Source organism: Oncorhynchus masou, chromosome 30, assembly GCF_036934945.1.
Source record: "Oncorhynchus masou masou isolate Uvic2021 chromosome 30, UVic_Omas_1.1, whole genome shotgun sequence".
Lineage (NCBI taxonomy): Eukaryota > Metazoa > Chordata > Actinopteri > Salmoniformes > Salmonidae > Oncorhynchus > Oncorhynchus masou.
The window spans coordinates 52112336-52125422 of NC_088241.1; the positions used below are offsets into that span (position 1 = coordinate 52112336).

A 13087-nucleotide genomic window follows, 5' to 3' on the forward strand; every position below is an offset into this window, starting at 1 on the left:
TACCCCTGCTCTGGATAGGATTGGGTTTTGGCTAATCTGATTTTAAATCTGTTAGGAGGTGGATTTGCCGAGGGAGATTTTCCAGGCTGACAGAAGTGCTGACCACATCTCAGGGTTTCTAATCTCAGGTGACCATCTCAGACAGCAGCTGCTCAAAAGAGTGACCTCAATATTATCTGAAGGCTTTGTCTATAGCCTGTCTATAGCCTATCCCTCTCCCTTCATAACAATGGGTTTTACATGCCTGTTTCCACTGGCTGTTACCTGGTACTTTTCAGGAAACTATGCAAACACACACAAACAGTAGAGATTGTAAAACACTTTGGGTTTTATTCACCATAAAACAAGAATACTGTAGAATATTTGGCCTGGATATTTTTGGTCCCCTTGTGGTTCCATCACCACTCAAACAAACAAACCAACAGTGTTGTAAACATTTAGTGAATCTGTAAAACAGTGTGGGTTCCTGAGAGAAGTGTACACTTGTTCACACATCAACTAAAAATACAGTTGAAGTCGGAAGTTTACATACACCTTAGCGAAATACATTCAAACTCAGTTCTTTACAATTCCTGATATTTAATCCTAGTAAAAATGCCCTGTCGTAGGTCAGTTAGGATCCCCACTTTATTTTAAGAATGTGAAATGTCACGGGTCTTTGCTGTTGTTCTGGGATTGATTTGCACTTTTCACACCAAAGTACGTTCATCTCTAGGAGACAGAAGGCGTCTCCTTCCTGAGCGGTATGACGGCTGCGTGGTCCCATGGTGTTTATACTTGCTTACTATTGTTTGTACAGATGAACGTGGTAACTTCAGGCATTTGGAAATGGCTCCCAAGGCTGAACCAGACTTGTCTACAATTCTTTTTGCTGAGGTCTTGGCTGATTTCTTTTGATTTTCCAATGATGTCAAGCAAAGAGGCACTGAGTTTGAAGGTAGGCCTTGAAATACATCCACAGGAACACCTCCAATTTACTCAAATGATGTCAATTAGCCTATCAGATGCTTCTAAAGCCATGACATCATTTTCTGGAATTTTCCAAGCTGTTTAAAGGCACAGTCAACTTAGTGTATGTAAACTTCCGACCCACTGGAATTGTGATACAGTGAAATAATCTGTCTGTAAACAATTGTTGAAAAAAATTACTTCTGTCATGCACAAAGTAGATGTCCTAACCGACCTGCCAAAACTATAGTTTGTTAACAAGAAATTTGTGGAGTGGTTGAAAAATGAGGCTAGAGTGTTTAGCGATATGTCTGGGGGTGAGTCAAAATATGCACTTTGTCATTGTCAAGTTAAGATTACCTTCCACTGGGAAGCATTTCAGTGTTACACTCCTGCATAGCCCGCTCCAATAATTTACAGAAATTATTATTTGGCCAACCACTGCCCCCTGGTAACGCCACAGCAACTGATCACCATGGCTATTAGACACACTTGAAGATTGTACTTAAAGCTTCCTGTCCTGTCCTTGGGGTTATTACCGTGAAATGATCTTCTCTTCAATCCCTACCATAATAATATAATGTCAGTGCTTTCCAGTTGCTGTTTTTGTTCATACCTCCAGCTATTTTCTTTCATCAATTAGTTTCTATTAAATGTCTGAACCAAGTTGCATGGAATAGTTCCTTACTCTTATGACCTCTGTTCTGTCTTATTGTTATCGAAGTACACGTTTGTATTAAGCACTCTGATCTGAGGTCAGTGTAGCAATATGTAGATCTCATTCATAACATGCAAACATTTCAGGATATTGTTCCAGTTTCCCCCCCACATGCTAGATAATGCGCTCTATTCAATCTGTGTCATGGAAGTGATGCAAAAGCAATGTTCTCTTATTAGCAGCGGCTGCATTCACGGTAAACACTGCATATGTCGGCTCAATCGGAAATGACCTTAAAATGTCTATCGCATAATCCGTAATGCTTTCAGCGTTACGGACTGACTCGAGCCCTTAAGTGTCACATCACAACAGTGTAGTGTTGGGATATTTCTTTGAGACATTGAAAACCATTTCATTCACATTCTCTTAATATGTCTACTTTAGTAGAAAATAAAAATGGATAAAAAAGCCACCTTTATTTCTTATTGAAAAGACCTGATGAAAGGGGACACCTAGTCAGGTGTACAGCTGAATGCATTCAACTGAAATGTCTTCCGCATTTAACCCAACCCCTCTGAATCAGAGAGGTGTGGAGGTGCTGCCATAATCCACATCCACGTCTTCGGCGCCCGGGGAACAGTGGGTTAACTGCCTTGCTCAGGTTGCAGAACGACAGGTTTTTACCTTGTCAGCTTGGGGATTCGATCCAGCAACCTTTCGGTTACTGGCCCAATGCTCTAAGGTACAATCTATATGCAAAATGCATTCACAGAATTAAAAAAACTTTCAAAAAGCCAATATAAACATACAATGGTGCCTATCTAAAAAGCAACTATTATTGCTCAGACAAATGCCATTGCTTATAAAATAAAGCTTATGTTTAGCTTTGGCGGTAAATCAGTTCGACATGCTGGTAGGCTTACTCAATGGTTTTATAGGCTACGCAATATTGTAACCCTTCTTATTTGTCCCATTCAAACCCTTCCCCGATGCTTATTGTGTCATCATTTTAGGCAATAAAGTTTCCATTTGTGATGCGTCAGATATATCAGTGAAACAGTATCTGTACTCAGTCAGGTCATATGGGTTTGTAACCTGGGTAAGTGCCAGGTAATACAGAAGTCACCCTAATAAAATACTGCTGATTTTGTGAAGGAAATGCATGACAAATTAAAGCGCTGTCACTTTTACTCCAAAGAAAGCGAAATAAATACGAAAATAAGTTAACATCAAACATTTCAAGTATCCAACCCCTCTGAACACTATCTACTGGCCTGGCAACAGTGGAGGAAAGGGTGGAGTGACATCACTTCCTCTTGTGGTGTCATTTCCTCTTCCCGACAGCCAGGTGCCGTCTCGTGGCCACCTCCACCCTCCTCCTCTCTGCCTCCTCCGCTCTCTTCCTCTCCTCCTTCAGTTCTTTATACCTCCACTTTGGGAGCTGCAGGAAGTTGCCCCCACCATCTTTAAAGCTGCTCTTCCTGCGGACTCTCTCAGGTTCATAGGTTGGCGTTGGGGCCTTAGTGATTCTCACCTTGGGAATGGACAGCCCTGGCCGTACACTACTACGTCTCACCATACCCAGGGGCAGCAGGCTAGCTCTACGCAGGGCCACCGAGGAAACGGCCCCAGACCCAGACACCGTACCCAGGTTAGGGTTAGTCGTGGTGGGGCTTTTGTTCTGCGGCGGGAGGCTGGACCGCCGATCCTTTGGAGGTTTAGGCACCAGTGTGACCCGTGAATTCTGGAAGAGTTTGCGGTGGTCGTTGAGCCTCTCAGGGTTCTGGGTTTTCAGTTCTTTGGCCCGTTGGCGTCGGAGGATCTCTGGGACGGAGTAACGACGTTTACCCACGCAGGGCGGGCTTGACGGACACACCTAGAGAGTAAGAACAAAGGTATACATAAGGAGGGGGAGGGAGCAATGAGAACATAAAGCCAGAGAGAGGGAGCGACAAAGACAGAGAGAAAGGTTTAATAGTAGAAAGTGAAAAAGCTGAAAGAGGAAGGAAGAAGAAACAGAAGTTTCTAACTCACGGTGGTACACGCCAGCGCCACAAAGGGGCTCCCTAGGGCTGTTGTCACGGTGACTAGGTGATCTAAGACTCCTTCGTCGTCAGGCTCTGTGATGTTAGCGAATGTCAGAGCGTTCCGTATGGTGTCTGATATACGCTGCATACAGCCTCGAGGCTCCCGGGCCTTAGATACTAGAGACGCCAGCTGAGGCCACTCTGGGCTGGAACAATTATACAATTACATGAATATAATGACTTAGCTAGCAATAGTGGTAGTACTCTATGAAGTATGTCAAGCTACACACAGCCTACGGGGCATTAGCTATTAGAGAAACCAGCTGGGGCCACTTTGGACCATAACAATAATATCAGATTAGGAAATAATACGATTGGAAATATAACAATATTCAATTATATTGATGACATTATATAATGATAATAAGAATCATCACCACCACCAACAACATCCTCATCAATATCACCATCATTATCATCCTCATCACCATCATCATCATCCTCATCAATATCACAATTATCATCCTCATCACCATCATCATTATCATCCTCATCATTATTATCATCCTCATCACCATCATTATCATCCTCATCAATATAACCATCATTATTATCATCCTCATCAATATCACCATCATTATTATCATCCTCATCAACATCATTATTATCATCATCACCATCATCATCATTATCATCCTCACCATCATCATTATTGTCATTCTCATCATTCATCAACAATACTCATAAAGTTGAGTCTACCTGTAAGCGTCACACAGTTGATAAGGACAGGGTCGGGAGAGGAGGCGTGTCATGGCCCAGGCAGTTTCGTAGCGTCCCGTGAAGAGCGCCCACTCTCTGGAGGTCAGCTTACGACCAAAGTCTCTCGTCTCCATGTCAGCTCCTTACAGAGGAGAGGAGGAGAAGGAAAGGCATAAGGAGAAAAATGTATGACGACATCCTGGTGGTAGGAGATGTTATTCATGCTAGAAGTTACTGTTTGAAGTTAAATATTGAAATTCTATATAAAATCTGAAATATAAGTGAAAACAAAGTAATTTGTTTGTGTCCATCTGTGTAAGTACCTGCTAGCATCAGGGCTCGTACACACTCCACCTTGCCCTGCATAGCAGCCTTCATCAGAGCCGTGAAGCCATGACAGTTCCTCCTCTCTATGTCCAGACCAGGGAAGTAGTTCAACAGGTAGTTACTGATCATTATGTGACCTGGAGGAAGGGAGGGAAAGGAGGGAAAGAGAGAGGAATGAGGGAAAGAGAGAGAGATAAAGAGAGGGCTATGAACCTTTTGAAGTGTGTGTGGGTGTACGCGCATGCGGGTGAGTGTGTAGGTGTGTGTGTGTCCTACCTGCCTGGGCAGCGGTGATGAGGGCAGTGTTCCCCTCCTTGTCCTGCCAGTTGACATCCAGGTGAGAACACTGGGCCAGCGCTATGACAACATCAACGTAACCCTGGTAACACGCCACCATCAGCCCCGTCTGAGGGAGAGCAAGAGAGAGAAAGAGTGAGCGATGGGGGGAGAGAGAGAGAGAGATGGGAGAGAGAGAGAGAGATGGGGGGAAAGATAGAGAGATGGGGGGAAAGATTGAGAGAGAGAGAGAGAGAGAGAGATGGGGGAGAGAGATAGAGAGGAAGGGGAGAGAGAGTGAGAGAGAGGGGGAGAGAGATGGGGAGACAGAGAGGAGAGAGAGAGTGAGAGATGGAGAGGGGAGAGAAAGAGTGAACGTTGGGGGAGAGAGATAGAGAGAGAGGGGGAGAGAGAAATAGCGAGAGTGCAAGAGCGGGGAGAGAGAGAGAAAGATGGGAAGAGAGAGAGAGAGAGATGGAGAGAGAGAGAGAGGGTGGAGAGAAAGAGAGAGAGAGCGAGAGATGGGGAGAAAGAGGCGATAGAGAGAGGGGGGAAGAGAAAGAGAGAGATAGAGGGGGAAGAGTGTGAAAGAGAGCGAGAGATGGGGAGAGAAAGAGAGCGCGGGAGAGAGAGTTAGGGAGACAGAGAGAGAGAGGGGGGTGAGAGAGAGAGAGCAATGGGGGAGACAGAGAGAGATAGAGCGAGAGGGGGAGAGAGAAAGAGCGAGAGCACGAGAGATGGGGAGAGGGGGGGAGAGAGAGAGAGATGGAGAGGGGGGGAGAGAGAGAGTGAGAAAATGGGAGAGAGAGAGCAATAGAGAGAGCGGGGGGAAGAGAGAGAGGGGGGGGAGAGCGAGGGCGAGAGATGGGGGAAGAGCGAGAGCGTGAAAGAGAGCGAGAGAGAGAGAGAGGGGGGAGAGAGAGAGATGGGGAGAGGGAGAGGGTGGGGAGAAAGAGCGAGAGAGAGAGAGAGGGTGGGGAGAAAGAGAGAGAGAGAGAGAGAGGGTGGGGAGAAAGAGCGAGAGAGAGAGAGGGTGGGGAGAGAGAGAGAGAGCAGGGGGAAGAGAGAGAGAGAGAGACTGTTTAGTCTCAGAACAAGTGTCTCACTGTCTGTCTTCTACTAAATACAACTCTGTTTCTCCCTCCTACCCTCTCTACCTGTAGCACTAAGGTGACTATTCCTGTTCCGGGAAGACCACTGTGTGTGTGTGTGTGTGTGTGTGTGTGTGTGTGTGTGTGTGTGTGTGTGTGTGTGTGTGTGTGTGTGTGTGTGTGTGTGTGTGTGTGTGTGTGTGTGTGTGTGTGTGTGTGTGTGTGTGTGTGTGTGTGTGTGTGTGTGTGTTTGAGCCTCCATGTCTGTCTGCAAGTGAAACTTAGTTGATGAACAGGCCCATCTAGCTGACAGAGCCAAAATCCGCCACACACTATGGAATGTATGAAGATGGCTGAATGAGAAGTTCAGTTCTGTTGCCTAACTGGGAAACATATGATATCCGAGCCAGTGTCATGGAGGTTAGACGACAACAGAAGGCCTGTATGCATGGTCCAAAACCAATATCATTCAGTAAATATTACAGAAGTTTTGTTTGCTATTAAAACAGAACTTTGATCCTTGTGGAAAATTCTTTTTTCTGATGTGCCGTGTTTTTGGAATGCCAGTGCAACGTGTGCGTGTGTGTGTGTGTGTGTGTGTGTGTACACAGCTTAGAATCTCCTGTAAATGTCCCAGTGTTTTCCGGAAGGTCAACACTTCATCAGCCAAAACAAGCAACTTTACTGCCAGAGAGAGGAAGGAGAGAGGGGAAGGAGAGAGGGGAAGGAGAGAGGGGAAGGAGAGAGGGGAAGGAGAGAGGGAGGATGATGAGAGATGAGAGGAGACAGAGAAATCAACACATAAAGGACAACACCATAGAGACAGCAAACTTGGGCTATTCTTTCTAGTGGGTCAATTAGTGAAATTGATATGTTAGACAACAGTAGAAAAGATAACCAGGAGAAGTGCAGCTCCTTTAAGAGTGTTAATCCTGACTGAGATGGAGTGTGTGCTGGCCTGTATTAACCTGCAGTGAAAGTTAATGAGAGGTGATGGTTTAAAGCAACAGGTTAAGCATATGTGTATCTATGTGTGCGTGTGTGTATGTAGGTGGAGGTGTGTGTAGGGGTGTGTGTGTGTATTAAGCTAGCAGTATTGTTAATGGGAGCTGAAAGTTCAAACTCATAGGCTGTTAAGTGTGTAGTGTGTGTGTACAGGCTCTCAGAGTGGCTTTAACAAGCTTGGGAAACTAACTCTTCTACTCTATGCCACTCAACTGATTGTGCAACACGTGTTTGGCTGTCCTTTCTTTCTTTCTATCTTTCGTTCGAGCTAGTAGAGTGTGAATGACCACACACACACACACACACACACACACACACACACACACACACACACACACACACACACACACACACACACACACACACACACACACACACACACACACACACACACACACACACACACACACACACACACACACACACACACACAAGCCTATAGAGAGAACAGAAACAGCAGGCTAAACCCTACTGAAATAATCAGCCTGAGAGGTACTTTGAGGGAAAGTGTGTGTGTGTGTGTGTGTGTGTGTGTGTGTGTGTGTGTGTGTGTGTGTGTGTGTGTGTGTGTGTGTGTGTGTGTGTGTGTGTGTGTGTGTGTGTGTGTGTGTGTGTGTGTGTGTGTGTGTGTGTGTGTGTGTGTGTGTGTGTGTGTGTGTTTGACTTAAGTGATTTGTGTGGTGTATAATCAGGAATTCCTGGAAAAACTCAAAGTGAGACAATGGATGTGTGTGTGAAAAATTGCCTTTTCACATACTGTACCTCACCATCAAAATAGCTGCGCTGAAGTTTTTATTTTTTTAAATGTAGAGTAAAAGTGCAGGCTTGTTGTTAAACCATTATTCTTAAGGCTAGATTAACTTGTTTGTCCTCCCTAAATCCTAATCTGTTCTGTAGTGGATTTAGGTTGACCCCAGCCCTAGCACTATGTTCTGTAGTGGATTGAGGTTGGCCCCAGCCCTAGCACTATGTTCGCAGCCCTAGCACTATGTTCTGTAGTGGATTGCACTATGTTCTGTAGTGGATTAGGTTGACCCAGCCCTAGCACTATGTTCTGTAGTGGATCTAGGTTAGCACTATGTTCTGTAGTGGATTGAGGTTGGCCCCAGCCCTAGCACTATGTTCTGTAGTGGATTTAGGTTGACCCCAGCCCTAGCACTATGTTCTGTAGTGGATTGAGGTTGACCCCAGCCCCAGTTCCCTAGCACTATGTTCTGTAGTGGATTTAGGTTGACCCCAGCCCTAGCACTATGTTCTGTAGTGGATTTAGGTTGACCCCAGCCCTAGCACTATGTTCTGTAGTGGATTTAGGTTGACCCCAGCCCTAGCACTATGTTCTGTAGTGGATTTAGGTTGACCAGCCCTAGCACTATGTTCTGTAGTGGATTGAGGTTGACCCCAGCCCTAGCACTATGTTGACCCCAGCCCTAGCACTATGTTCTGTAGTGGATTTAGGTTGACCCCAGCCCTAGCACTATGTTCTGTAGTGGATTGATGTTCTGGTTGGCCCCAGCCCTAGCACTATGTTCTGTAGTGGATTGAGGTTGACCCCAGCCCTAGCACTATGTTCTGTAGTGCATTTAGGTTGACCCCAGCCCTAGCACTATGTTCTGTAGTGGATTGAGGTTGACCCCAGCCCTAGCACTATGTTCTGTAGTGGATTTAGGTTGACCCCAGCCCTAGCACTATGTTCTGTAGTGGATTGAGGTTGACCCCAGCCCTAGCACTATGTTCTGTAGTGGATTGAGGTTGGCCCCAGCCCTAGCACTATGTTCTGTAGTGGATTGAGGTTGACCCCAGCCCTAGCACTATGTTCTGCATAACTGCTTCAAAACTATCTGAAATTTTCAGATAATTTACTATCTGAATTTTTCTCTAGTTTCAAATACAATATACAGTGCCTTGCAAAAGTATTCGGCCCCCTTGAACTATGCGACCTTTTGCCACATTTCAGGCTTCAAACATAAAGATATAAATCTGTATTTTTTTGTGAAGAATCAACAACAAGTGGGACACAATCATGAAGTGGAACAACATTTATTGGATATTTCAAACTTTTTAACATATCAAAAACTGAAAAATTGGGCGTGCCTCACCGTTCTTGTGATCATTTTGACCCCACGGGATGAGATCTTGCGTGGAGCCCCAGATTGAGGGAGATTATCTGTGGTCTTGTATGTCTTCCATTTCCTAATAATTGCTCCCACAGTTGATTTCTTAAAGAAGAAGTTACAGGTCTGTGAGAGCCAGAAATCTTGCTTGTTTGTAGGTGACCAAATACTTATTTTCCACCATAATTTGCAAATAAATTAATAAAAAATCCTACAATGTGATTTTCTGGAGAAAAAAAATTCTCATTTAGTCTGTCATAGTTGAAGTGTACCTAGGAACCAAAGGTACACTACTGACGATGCGCTCCCCAAATTTCACCACGTTCACTGTTTATTAACTCTTGGAAGTGCTTGCACAACGGATAGTAACATCTCATCCTGTGTTCTTGGAATCTGAATATCTGGACTTGTCCAGTGACTGCTGAGAAAGATCAGCTGACAACATGGGAAAGCCCTTGTGGCGGCACGGAGAGACGGCTGACCTGAGGGAATAGACCCCACTGGGACAGTCATGGTGTAGCTTCCCATTTCTGTAGTTTCCCATGCTTCGCAGTATGTTGGAAACACCCGCTTTAGCTACAGAAAGTCAACATACGAGAATACCCCTAGAGTCTGCGAGAGCGTGGTTGGAAGATGACTCATTGGCTGACAACATGGTAACGACTGGACTGGAAACGACTACGAGTAATGAGAGCACAGCACAAGAGAACACCACAGCAACTGTCACAAGTTCTGCTGCAACAGTGGGCCACAAACAGATGCAGGTATGTGTCTGTGGTTGGAGGAAAGTTACATCACACCATGGGCTGAGGATCCACCAGGGGAAAAAGGGGTGTTTGGGTAAAGAGAGACAGATAACTCGCATTGATTACTTTCTGCGAAAGCGATCAAATCAGTCGAATGAAGCACAGCAACTGGACGCAAACCATAGTTTGCAGTGCATCAGTACCACTGTCATGGAGGACATAAACTCAAGCACAGAAGTAGCAACTGAGGTGGAACCAACAACAGGAGTGGAACTCACCCAGCCTCCCAGACCTGCAGTCGAGAGGAGACTACCAGGGCACAGACCGTATGTGAAGTGGCCTGGCGCCAGTGACAAGAAGTTGTGGGAAACAGTGAATACTGACCTTACCTTGACCCTCGAGAGACTTCGAGGCACAGTGGAGAAGAAGTTGGAGAGGATGGGGGACATCATCTATGAGTACGGGACAGAAAGATTTGGAGTGGAAGAGGCAAAAGGCGGGAGAAAGGTTCCAACCCCACCAGTTTCCAGGAGGCAACAAGAAATCAAGCGCCTCGTTCAAGAAAGGCGGCAGCTTAAGAAACAGTGGAAGAAGGCCTCGGAAGTGGAAAAGGAGGGCATAGAGGCACTTCAGGCTGACATCAAAACCCGGTTGGCATCCCTCCGTAGAGCAGAGAACCTACGGAAACGCAGAAGGAAGAAAGAACAAACTAGAACTCGATTCTACAAAGATCCTTTCAAGTTCCTTAAAAGTCTCTTCACAAAGGAAAAAAGTGGAGCTCTAAAAACAACAAAGAAAAACCTAGAGGAGCACCTGAGAACAACAAACTTTGACTCAAAGCGACATGAACATCTGGCCATCCCATCAGATATCCCACCCATTGAACCCCCGGAACATCATATTGAGATCAGCCCTCCGACATGGAAAGAGGTGGAAAACACAGTTCGACGGGCAAGAACAGCATCAGCCCCGGGGCCAAATGGAGTCCCGTACAAAGTGTATAAGAACGCCCCAGATGTCCTGAGGTTCCTCTGGAGGCTTATGAGAACAGCTTGGCAGAAGAAGATAATACCCAAAGTGTGGCGTAGGGCAGGCGGGGTCCTGATCCCTAAGGAGAAGGATGCAGTGAACATCAGCCAATTCCGCCCAATCTCCTTATTGAATGTCAAGGGTAAAATCTTCTTTAGGGTCATTGCCCAGAGGATGGCCGAGTACCTGCAAAGGAATGCGTACGTCGATACATCTGTACAGAAGGCAGGAATATCAGGGTTCTCTGGCTGCTTGGAACATTCCAGCATGATCTGGCACCAGATCCAAATGGCCAAGGTGGAGAAAAGGGACCTCCATGTAGTCTTCCTCGACCTCGCCAATGCATTTGGCTCTGTGCCCCATGAACTCCTGTGGTCTGCCTTCAGATTATTCCACATACCGGACACCATCACAAACCTGGTGAAGTCGTACTTCCAGGATCTGCAGTTCTGCTTCACCACCTCAGAGTTCACCACCTCATGGCAGTGCCTGAATGTAGGTATAATGGCGGGATGTACCATTTCTCCGTTGGCATTCACAATGGCAATGGAGGTTATCATCAGATCCTCAAAATGGGTTGCTGGTGGACAGCGAGTCGACTCTGGTTTCCGCCTCCCTCCACTCAGAGCCTACATGGACGACATTACAACATTGACCACCACTGTCCCATGCACCAGGAGACTGCTCAGAAAACTCGAGGAGAACATCAGCTGGGCCCGTATGAAGATTAAACCATCCAAGTCACGCAGCATCTCGATTGTGAAGGGAGTACTCTCTGACCTGAAATTCTTCATCGGAGATGACCAAATCCCAACAGTGTCTGAGCAGCCGGTAAAAAGCCTTGGAAGGTGGTATGATGCAAGCCTAAAGGACAAAGACCAGGTGCAACAGCTGCACAAAGACATCAGTAGTAGCCTACAGTCCATCGACAACACCCAGCTACCTGGAAAGTTAAAGGCCTGGTGTCTGCAGTTTGGTCTCCTACCCCGGGTGTTGTGGCCCTTAGCACTGTATGAGGTTCCAATCTCAACAGTGGAGAAGATGGAAAGAGGAGTCACAGGCTACTTAAAGAAGTGGTTCGGAGTTCCACGATGCCTTACCACCATAGGCCTCTATGGAGATGGTGTCCTCAAGCTGCCCCTCACCAGTCTAACAGAGGAATTCAAGTGTGCAAAAACCAGGCTCCAGATGACACTGAATGAATCTCGAGACCCAGTGGTGAGCAACAACGCACCGACCTTGGCAACTGGGCGCAAATGGAGGCCAGGAAAAGCAGTCCAGGAGGCAACAGCAGCCCTCAGACATGCTGACATTGTGGGTCATGTTCAGCAAGGAAGAGGAGGCCTTGGGCTAACTAGCCGTGCTGCTTGGAGTAAGGCCACTGCACCAGAGCGGCAGAAGATGGTAGTGCAGGAAGTACACCATCAGGAGGAGGCTGCAAGGAGGGCCAAGGCAGTCTCTCTTGCCAAACAGGGACAGTGGACTCGATGGGACAGTGTGGAGAAGAGGAAACTCAGCTGGAAGGTTCTGTGGGCCATGGAAGCGAGGCGGTTGAGCTTTTCAATCAGAGCAACATATGACGTCCTTCCAACACCAGTTAATCTTCACCAATGGTATGGTGAAGATCCGGACTGTGCCCTCTGTTCCATGCCAGCCAACCTCAGGCACATTCTCACAGGGTGTAAAACAAGCCTCACCCAAGGACGCTACACTTGGCGTCACAACCAAGTCCTTAAAAACCTTGCGTCCCCCCTGGAGGACAAGCGAGCTGCCACCAACTCCCTACCACCCACAGCAGCATCACACTCCTTACGGACAAACTTTGTCCGCGAAGGGGTTAAACCACCGAAGAGCGGCTCTACACCATTAGAGCGAGACCAGCTGCGCTTGGCCCGCGACTGGAAAATGCTAGCTGACATTGGCCGGCAACTTGTGTTTCCTCCGGAGATCGCAACCACCACCCTAAGACCTGACATGGTGCTCTGGTCCTGTTCACTCAATAAGGTCTTCATCATTGAGCTCACAGTACCCTGGGAAAACTCAGTAGATGAGGCTTATGAGCGAAAACATCTGCGCTATGCTGATCTAGCTGCCGAAGCACGGCATCATG

The 13087-nt window shown here is 46.6% G+C and overlaps 1 protein-coding gene across 1 annotated transcript in view; it reads right to left on the reverse strand.

Moving 5' to 3' along the window:
* Window positions 1-308: 308 nt before the first annotated feature.
* The window catches only part of ankrd33ba (ankyrin repeat domain 33ba), a 23526-nt gene continuing 10747 nt past the window's right edge, over window positions 309-13087 (reverse strand). Inside the window, exons 2-6 of the mRNA XM_064949276.1 lie at window positions 4996-5125; window positions 4716-4856; window positions 4393-4534; window positions 3641-3839; window positions 309-3482 (exon numbers count right to left, since the gene is read on the reverse strand). Coding sequence (XP_064805348.1) covers window positions 2931-3482; window positions 3641-3839; window positions 4393-4534; window positions 4716-4856; window positions 4996-5125 — 1164 coding nt within the window. The 3' untranslated portion in view covers window positions 309-2930. The remainder of the gene's footprint in view (window positions 3483-3640; window positions 3840-4392; window positions 4535-4715; window positions 4857-4995; window positions 5126-13087) is intronic.